The sequence below is a fragment of the Garra rufa genome, chromosome 15, assembly GCF_049309525.1.
Source record: "Garra rufa chromosome 15, GarRuf1.0, whole genome shotgun sequence".
Classification (NCBI taxonomy): Eukaryota; Metazoa; Chordata; class Actinopteri; order Cypriniformes; family Cyprinidae; genus Garra; species Garra rufa.
The window spans coordinates 5,904,364-5,915,061 of record NC_133375.1 but is presented as its reverse complement, the minus strand read 5'-3'; the positions used below and the strand labels follow the sequence as shown (position 1 = coordinate 5,915,061).

Below are 10,698 nucleotides of genomic sequence, written 5' to 3'. Positions count from 1 at the left end.
GATTCTTTTTTTACCTCTCTCACTAAGTATTTTTAATAATACTTTGCACTGTAGCCACTGGAACTTCAAAACATTTAGATATGGCTTATAGCCCTTTCCTGACTTGTGAGCAGCCACAGGTCCTCAGTGAGCTCCTTTGTCTTAGTCATGACTGTCCACAAACCAACAGCAGAGAGCTTGTTTTTTTCACCTGTTGAGTTGATTAAAACAGCTGTTCCCAATGAATCAGGGTAATTAGGATGCTTTAGAACAGCTTGGACTATTTGGAATGGTATAGAACTTTGGATTTTCCCATAGACTGTGACAGTTTGCAAAGGGTATGAATAATTTTGGACATGACACTTTTTGTTCAAATGTAATAAAAGCTGAGAATTTTTTTTTTCCCACAATGATGCCTCTTGTACATCGTCTTATAAAAAAAAAAAAAAAAACTCGCTGGTTCAATAAAAGTAACTTCAAGTCAGAATTTGCCAGGGGTATGAATAATTTCGGGCTTGACAGTACAACACAATACCTGACGAGAATGAAATAAGCGTTTCAAGTAACAGACTTTGAAAAGTAGATTAGCATCTTTATTGAAAACAACTGAAGATTGTATGCCTTTGATTCATAGTGCAGAGAACAGAAGTTTATTTATTCAACAGTGTGGAAGCAGAGGCGCTGACAGATGAGCGTCCGTCCCAGCAAACTTCTGTTCTTCAGGTGAGTCACTGTGATCAGGCTAACAGAACTATGCAGCAATTAGAAGGAGTGTGTGTGTGTGACGGTGGTAGTTTGGTTAAGAGAGTGTGTGGTGAGGTGTTTCAAAACAGATATTAGAGACATTATCAGCTTGAGAAAGGAGGCGAAACATTCAAGCTGTCTGTCCTCTAACATGCATCCTCATACATCTCCATCTGATGCTTTTTTACCCTTCCGGTTCCCCTGCAAAAACATGAACATATGCTGATTTAAATACAAGTTCTATTTCATTGTGATAGTCCTAGCCGGTTTGGATGTACTGTACCTGATGTTTGGGTTGGTCCGACTGTAAGCCCTTCACTTTTGACCTCTCTTGCTCCAGAGCTGTGTGCAATTGTGTCACCTGGACAAGGAGAAACAAATTTTGGCACACACAAAATATTACAGAAACACAATGATTAAGTCAAAACCCAGCATCCAGTAAATCAGTGGATGTGCAGACACACACCTGCGAGGACAGCTCTTCTTTAATGGTCTGGAGCTCGTCCACCTGCAGCAGAATTTCAGCTTTGTCCTTCACTGAAAATAAAGAAAGCTGAATAAATAAGAATGAATGCGAGACTGCAGTATGTGAGGAGTGTTTGATGCTCTGCACTCACTTTCTCCCTGTTGAAGCATTTTAAGCAGCTGAGCGTTTCTGGCCTTCACTTCCTTATATCTATCCTGAAACACAACAACAATTAATTAGTAAACAGAAACATGCTCTTAATCATGCCTAAGTCTTAACCTCTTAATCACAGTGAGTTGTTAGTTCAGCGTCAAAAAGATAAACTACAAACACGCTCCAGCAGAACATCAAAATCATTACAAGAGTTATTTATCATAATAATCCCAAATTAGCCAAAAGGTATTTCCTTATGACACATATTCTGACAAAAATCTAAACCAGCCTTAATATTGTCATTAGTATTGACACTTTTTATGATTAGATCATCACTGCAGTTGTAAATGTAATCACAGTTGTTTTTCAATTACAAACATGAAATTATAGATTAGTTCACTTCCAGAACAAAAACTTACAGATAATTTACTCACCCCACGTCATCCAAGATATTCACATCTTTCTTTCTTCAGTCGTGAAGAAATATTGTTCTATACTAGGATTTTTCGTCATATAGTGGACTTCAATGGTGCTCACGAGTTTGAACTTCCAAAATGCAGTTTAAATGCAGCTTCAAAGGGCTCTAAACGATCCCAGCTGAGGAAGAAGGGTCTCATCTAGCTAAACAACTGGTAATTTTCAGGAATAAATTAATATTTATACACTTTTAAACCTCAAATGCACATCTTGTCTAGCTCTGTGACGCATGCATACTCGGTGCACTCCGGTTCAATACAGTTAGGGTATGTCGAAAAACTGCCATCTTATTTTCTCCTCTGCCTTCAAAATCGTCCTACATCACCATTTTACCTTTTTTGTAAAGGGTGTTTGACCTTCTTTGCATGGTCACTTTTTTAAACACTGGGTTGGTTCTTCTGCAGCGATGTAGGATGATTTTGAAGTTGGAGGAGAAAATGAGATGGGAGTTTTTCGACATACCCTAAGTGTATTGAACGAAACTGTACAGAGTACGCATGCGCAATGCAGAACTAGACAAGTTGAGCATTTGTGGTTAAAACCAGGGCCTAAAACTAACTTTTTGCCACACCTGTCAATAGTCGGTGACGTGATAGAATTTACTGGCCAAAAATGTTTACCAGCCATTAAACTCCTAACCTTAGTTATTACTACTACTACTACAATGACTAAACATATTTACAACGCTTTTTGTCCTACTACTGGTGTCTCTATTAAATGCCTGATTTTCCTTCATTTTTACCTATTAATTATAGCCATTCAACATGACAGTTGAAAGCCATTGTTTTTAACATTTAATAGACTCTTAAATATTTAACTTTTCATTTAAATTATTTTAAACAATCTTCACATAAACTATAAATAGTATATGCATAAACTACACAGATAAACATCTTTATTTAATCCACAAAAGTTAAGCGACTAGAGCAGTTGAGTGATTTCTTTTTCTTTTGTTCTTTGATTTACATCAATGACAGACTTCAGCAGGTTTCACTTTAAAATCAGCGCGGTCTCTTTAAAACCTGATGCACGTGACGAAGATCTGACACATATCCGAATTTCTTTCAACTCTTTCAGTCATTTAAGACTTTATAACTCATTTAAGACAACGTTTACAAGGTAACTCGCCAAAACTGCGCATTTTGAGATAATTGTGTTTTCGTCTGTATTAGTGCACTGTCTGAAGCGGCTCTGCGTATGTGTACAGTCAAATGCGCAGCCTTTCAAACTATACTTCACTGCACCGTTTAGGCAGCGTAACCCCAGGTGTGTGTCGCCACATTCTCGGGTTATAAAGAATAAAGAAAGGAAAAGTTAATCTTCCGAAAATAAAACCGCACTATCTTCTCAGGTAAAAGTTATTAGAACTGTGTCTAGTGACAAGCTGGCCAAAACACTGCTCTAACCTTATCAGCCTGAATGTATCCTATTATTTGATTTGCTTTTGTCTTTTATGACAGAACAGATGCTCATGATTTTTTGGAAAATATTATTTTATTCGCTTACGTCAAAAACAGCAAATCTCTTTAAAAACTGTCTGTTTTCACTACATTGCATTGTTATATTTTGTTAAAGTTTTATCCGCCAACAGGCGACTGACATATTTTTATTCACATTTGGCACGTGGCGAGTGTTAATTTTAGGCCTTGGTTAAACTTTACAAATATTAAAATGACAGATCGTTTCACTAGATACGACCCTTCTTCCTCGGCTGGGATTGTTTAGAGCCCTCTGAAGCTGCATTTAACCTGCATTTAGGTTTAAACCATAGAAGTCCACTATATGCTGAAAAATCCTGAAATGTTTTCCTCAAGAAACAATTTCTTTACGACTGGATGACAAGGGGGTGAGTAAATATCTGTAAATTTTTGTTCTGGAATTGAACGAATCCTTTAAATGGTAGCTCACCCTTAGGTAATAGTTAACCCAAAAATTAAAATTACCCCATGATTTTTCATCCTCAAGCCATCTTTGGTGTATATGACAATCAGAGTTTTCTTGAAAATGTCCTGGCTCTTCCAAGCTTTATAAACTTTAAAATGAGTTTTTGAGGTCCAATAAAGTGCATCCATCCATCATAAAAAGTACTCCACCCAGCTCCGGAAGGTTAATAAAGGCCTTCTGAAGTGAATCGATGCGTAGCTGTTGGACGCATGTTCACAAGGGAGAAATAGGACGTAGGCATAGCGTAAGCTCCGATGAGAAGTGACGAATGTGGAAGTGCAGGGGAAAGAGCCAAACAAAACACTGCTCACAAATTAGAAGTACAAAACAAAGATTTGTAAAGACAAATGTGAGAGGATTTCAATATAAGCCAAGAGGAAACTAGTTTTCCTTTGCTGTAAAGAAAACGTGGTTCTCGCGTGACTAGCATATTCTCACTGGATCTTGCGTTACGTTTACATCTTACATGATCCACTTCTCGTGAATGAGTGTACGACAATAAGCAGAGGCTAGCGGTTACGGCTTATAAAGTTTTAGATACAGATAATTTTCTTACACAAACGCATCGATTTGCTTCACTAAGCCTTTATTATGGATGCACTTTTTTTTGCTCAACAGCCATTCACTGCCATTATAAAGCTTGGAAGAGCCAGGACATTTTTTAATTAGGGCCGGGACTTTAACGCGTTAATTTAGATTAATTAATTACACAAAAATAACGCGTTAAATTTTTTTAACGCATTTTAATCGCACTTATTTTCAACGCGGAACGTTTCTCACTGGATGAGTTTCGGTGGACCGATTATACTGCAGCACCAACTAGCTTTCAGAGGTGCGTTCCATTCAACCGTAAGTGCACTGCGAAGTGGAAGAGATTCCAAATCGAAGGGAGTGAACATGTTCAGTTCGAAGGGCACTGCGAACGGCATATGGAATAACTGGATGTTATAAAGTGGACGGGGAAAATCACACAACTGTCATTGCACACCGCGTCACCAGTTAGAAGTAACGTTAATGATGGAGCAGAGCCGTTGAAGTTTATTTTAAAGGCTCTAAAAATGGAGCGGTTGCAATAAATGTTGTTATTATTATACAAATTAGAGTGTTTATGAATGGTTATGGCGATTCGTGTTACATTTGCATATTGTATTGTATGAAAGTAAAACCAGCGAGGTGAGACTCTGTCTTGTTTTATTTAACGTTACCACTGGATAGTATGGGCTGTGTGTGGGAAAGAAAGTGTGTGAGATAAGACCACAAAAATCAGTTAACGGTCCAAACATATACATTTTGACTATATTTATAGTATATAAGTTTATATGTATTTAAATTTGAAAGTAAGATAAATTACAATATTTATTTATGTTATATCATAATCTGTGTTGATTTGCTTTGATGATGTTCCAGGGCATTCCAAATGAGCGATTATTGTCAGCGAAGTCCACTTCATCGGATATACCGTGCTAAGAGAGTAGGGAGCAGTGAACACTGTATAGGGACCCTGTCGATCGCGGAATGCACAAAACAAACCACAGTGAACATTGACAAAGAAGCTGATGAGACCGCTTTGGTTGGCCATATTGCACTGGTCTGTTGGACTTGGTTGAACAAAAATAAACAATATTTTGTTGCTTAAGCTTATGTATTCAGTCATTATTCAATGGTATACTAAAAATCCATATGAAAAAACTTACTTCTCACTGTTCTCAGGTCAAATATGTATATGCGATTAAAATGCGATTAATTTCGATTAATTAATTACAAAGCCTCTAATTAATTAGATTAATTTTTTTAATCGAGTCCCGGCCCTATTTTTAATATAACTCTGATTGTATTCGTCTGAAAGAATAAAGTCATATACACCTAGGATGGCTTGAGGGTAAATAAATCATGGGGTAATTTTCGTTTTTGTGTAAAAAATGCATATTCAAATACATTGTCCTCCTCTAATATTGGCACCCTTGGTAAATATGAGCAAAGGTGGCTGTGAAAATAAATCTGCATTGTTTATCTCTTTGATCTTTCATTCCAAAAAATGTACAAAATTCTAACCTTTCATTGAAGTAAAACAATTGAAAGTGGGGCAAACTCACATTATGAAATAAATGGTTCTCTAATGCACGTTGACGACAATTATTGGCACCCCTAGAAATTCCTGTGAATAAAATATCTCTGAAGCGTATTCCTATTCGTATTTACATTTTAACACCCCAGGGTGACTAGAAGTATAAAATTGTGCAGCCATAACTTTGTTCCACAGGATTAATCATCCATCACAAGGAGTAAAACCAAAGAATGTAGTTCTGATGTGCAGAACCAGTTTGTTGAACTTCACAAAACAGAAAGAAAAGAGATAAAGCATTGAAAATCCCCATTTCCACAATCAGGGCAATAATTAAGAAGTCCCAATCAACTGCAGATGTTACAAATCTGCCTAGAAGAGGATGTGTGTCTATATCATCCTAATACATGATAAAGAGGAGAGTTTGAGGGTCCAAAGACTCTCCAAGGATCACAGCTGGAGAATTGCAGAGATTAGTTGAGTCTTGGGGTCAGAAAGCCTAAAATAAAATGATCAAACAGCCTCTACATCAGCACATGTTTTTCCAGAGGGTTTCAAGAAAAATCCTCCTGGTTCACTCAAAAACAAACTCCAGCATATTCAGTTGTCAGACATGATTGGAACTTCAAACAGGACTGGCTTCTATGGTCAGATGAAACTAAAACTTTTTTGCAGCTAACCTTCCAGATACTCAAAATGCTGCTGGGTCTTTAATGTTGTGGGCCTATTTTTCTGTCGGAGGTCCTGGACATCTTGTTTAGATACATGGCTTCATGGATTCGATCAAATACCAGCAGATAAAAAATCAAAACCTGACTGTTAGAAATCTTATAATGGACTATGGTTGCATCTTCCAGCAGGACGATGATCCAAAACAAACATCAAAATCAACACAAAAATGTGTCACTGAGCAAAGAATGAAGCTTCTACCATGGCCGTCCCAGTTCCCTGACCTGAACCCTGTAGAAACTGAAGAGAAGAAGCACCAACATAAAACTGGGAAGAGATTCTGGAGAATCTTGAGAGATTCTGTTTAAAGGAATGGTCTCTGATCTCTTGTCAGGTGTTCTCCAAACTCATCAGACATTGTTGGAGAAAACACAGAGCTGTTATCTTGGGAAAATGACATTGCAATAATTGGGTGCCAATAATAGTGGCCAACATGAACTAGAGAAAATCATTTATTTAATAATGAGACCCCCCCCCACACACACACACAGTTCCCATTGTTTTACTTTTAATGACAGGTTAGAATTTGATTTTTTTTTTTTTTAATTAAAGATCTAAAGGATAAATGATGCAGATTTATTTTCACATCCACCTTTGCACATATTTACCAAAGGTGCCAATATTAGTGGAGGGCACTGTATTCTTCAGATTTTCAGAAACATCTTACCTCCCATTGTGAAATTGTCTTTTTCAGCTTTACAATTTCCTGGTCTTTCTTTTCCAGTTCATATTTTAACTGCTCAGTTCTCACATCCTGGGAGTTTCAAGAAAGAAAAGAAGAGTTTTGGTACAGTGAGCTTCATTCTACATCATAGTACGACAGACCTCTGCACCATTTCCAGTTTTTTTTTTTTCCTGTATGTAGCTCAGGAAGAATGAATGAGTAAGTATTCTGGCAGAAGTCTGACCTGCTCCTGCTCTGAGGAGGTGTTGACCTCATGACCGGCGCTGTTGCTGTACTGCTCTCTGCGCTTGTCACGCTGGACGATCCGACTCACATCGTCCTCCAGCTGGTTGAAAAACTTGTCGTCACGCAGCGCTGGATTCGCAGGCTTCGAAAGAAAAAAACAGGAAGATGAAACTGCAAATCGGACAAAAGGTACACTGGACACTTTCAGTCAGAATCCAGAAAATAGCATCACTGCAATATGATCTGTATGTGACACACTGCATGATGCTTTAAAATTATTATTATGGTTTTTTGAACTTTTTAATGCCAAGAGACACCCTCCTAAAATATAAAGTCAGCTGTATATTTTCATGTATAAATGCATTCAAACCAGTGTTGTTATTGTTAATTAAAGCTAAAACTATTACATTTTTATTTATTTAGCAGACACTTGTATCCAAAGCAATTCACAAATGAGAAACACAACAAATGATTTATCATAAGGAATGCTAACAATACTAATTTTTAAACATTGTCCAGAACAGAACAAGTTAGAAGGACGGATATAGTTACATTAGACCACAGAAAAATATGTTTTATTTGAATGTTTTAATACTGAACAAATGATTTAGATTACAGATCTACAAATCTATTTACAAATCTAATTCTAATCTCAAATGTAATTTTTATCAACTAAAAGTGGAAGTCTAGTTTCCACCAAAAAATAAAATTAGGTTTATCTTACAATTCTGACTTTTTACTCAAAATTGCATGACAAAAACTTGCAATTCTGACTGTTATAAACTCGCAATTTTCATGTGATCCTGGACCACAAAACCAGTCTTAAGCAGCACGGGTATATTTGTAGCAATAGCCAAATATACATTGTATGGGTCAAAATTATCGATTTTTCTTTTATGCCAAAAATCATTAGGATATTAAGTTAAGATCATGTTACATGAGATATTTTGTAAATTTCCTACCGCAAATATATCAAAACTTAATTTTTGATTAGTAATATGCATTGCTAAAAATTTTATTTGGACAATTTTAAAGGCGATTTTCTCAATATTTCGATTTTTTTGCACCCTCAGATTCTAGATTTTCAAATAGTTGTATCTCAGCCAAATATTGTCCTATCCTAACAAACCATACATCAACAGAAAGCGTATTTATTCAACTCTCAGATATGATTCACAGTTCTGAGATATAACAGGGCGATTTTAAGAAATAAATTCACAATTCTGAGACATAATCTTGCAATTCAGACTTTTTTTTTCCTCAGAACTGTGATGTAAACTTGCATTTGCAAATTATAAAGTCTAAATTATTGTAAGATATAAACGTGCAATTGTGACTTTTTCTCAGAATTGCAAGATTATATCTCACAATTCTGACTTAATACCTTGCAATTGCATGTTATCAAGTGAAAATTTTGAGATATAAACTTGCAATTCTGAGAAAAAGTCACAATTGTGAGTTTATAACTCGCGATTCTGACTTAACACGCAATTGCGAGTTTATATCTCACAATTAAAAAAAAAAGTCAGAATTGTGAAATAAGTCGCAATAAACTTTTTATTAATACATTTTTTTCATTCTTTCAGTGGTGGAAACGGGCTTCCATATAGCACAATAATATTCGTTACTATAAGTAACAATAATCAGAAATGTTGCTCTGGCAAGTGAAATAAATAGTTTAAGCTTAAGGGAGTAGTGCACTTTCAGAACAACAATTTACAAATAATTTACTCACCCCCTTGTCATCCAAGATGTTTATGTCTTTTTTTCTTCAGTCGTCAAGAAACAGTTTTTTGAGATAAACATTTCTGGAAATTTCTCCATATAATGGACTAAATTGGTGCTCCGATTTTTGAATCTTCAAAATGCCGTTTAAATGCAGCTTCAAATGGCTGTAAACGATCCCAGCCGACGAAGAAGGGTCTTGTCTACCGAAACGTTCGGTCATTTTCTTAGAAAATATATTTTTATATACCTTTTAAGACCTGAAACTCATCTAGCATTAGGGCTTGTACGTATTTATTTTGAAGATTCAAAAATTGGGGCACCATTTAAGTCCATTATATGGAGAAATTTCCAGAAATGTTTATCTCAAAAAACATAATTTCTTGACAACTAAAGAAAAAAAGACATAAATATCTTGGATGACAGGGGGGTGAGTAAATTATCTGTAAATTGTTGTTCTGAAAGTGGACTACTCCTTTAAGTACTACTGCTGAATTACTAAACCTAGAACTTAATTTAGGCTAAACAGAGATACATAGTCACAATTGTAAGTTATCTCACTTTAAATAAAGTCTAAAAAAAAAATACACATTGTAAAACCATTTTTCTGTAAAATTCCCTGAAGTACAGTAGTCAACATTTGAAGTGGATCAAAGTTGTGGTATATCTCAATTCTAAGAAAAAAAAAATCAGCTTAAGTACTACTGCTAAATTAATAAACCTAAAACTTAATTCAGGCTAAACAGAAATATATGAAAGAAATAAGAAAAAAGCACAAAATCAATAAAACTAAAATTAAAATATACAAATAAAAGCTAATTCAAAATATTAATAAATATGTGACCCTGGACCATAAAACCAGTCATAAGGTTAAATTTTACAAAACTATATATACACCATATGAAAGCTCAATAAATAAGCTTTCTATTGATGTATGGTTTGTTAGGATAGGACAATATTTGGCCGAGATACATCTATTTGAAAATCTAGAATCTAAGGGTGCAAAAAATCAAAATACTGAGAAAATCACCTTTAAAGTTCTCCAAATTAAGTTCTTAACAATGCATATTACTAATCAAAAATTACATTTTGATAGGTTTACAGTAGGAATTTTACAAAAAATCTTAATGGAACATGATCTTTACTTAATTTCCTAATGATTTTTGACAAAAGAAAAATCAATAATTTTGACCCATACTATGTATTTTTGGCTATTATAACAAATATACCCCAGCGACTTAAGACTGGTTTTGTGGTCCAGGGTCACATATATTATATATTATACAGTAATATTTAAAAAATGTATATAACAATTGCAAATCATCATTGTGTCAAAGACAAAAAAAGTGAATTAGTTATAATATTATCAGGAAAAAATGTATTTTGCATTAAAGTGTACAATATATTTTTCTACTCACTGTAAGACAAATATAAGATAAATAAACGAAAGGTTATACTTTTTTTAATAAAGTAAAAAGTCCTCATTTAAAAATTGTTTTTAGAACATGG

The 10,698-nt window shown here is 35.1% G+C and overlaps 1 protein-coding gene across 1 annotated transcript in view; it reads right to left on the bottom strand.

Moving 5' to 3' along the window:
- Positions 1-550: 550 nt before the first annotated feature.
- Positions 551-10,698, bottom strand: part of LOC141287215 (G kinase-anchoring protein 1-like) — a 28,637-nt gene continuing 18,489 nt past the window's right edge. The window contains exons 7-12 of the mRNA XM_073819348.1: positions 7,463-7,606; positions 7,222-7,308; positions 1,341-1,404; positions 1,190-1,260; positions 1,007-1,084; positions 551-924 (exon numbers count right to left, since the gene is read on the bottom strand). Coding sequence (XP_073675449.1) covers positions 883-924; positions 1,007-1,084; positions 1,190-1,260; positions 1,341-1,404; positions 7,222-7,308; positions 7,463-7,606 — 486 coding nt within the window. The 3' untranslated portion in view covers positions 551-882. The remainder of the gene's footprint in view (positions 925-1,006; positions 1,085-1,189; positions 1,261-1,340; positions 1,405-7,221; positions 7,309-7,462; positions 7,607-10,698) is intronic.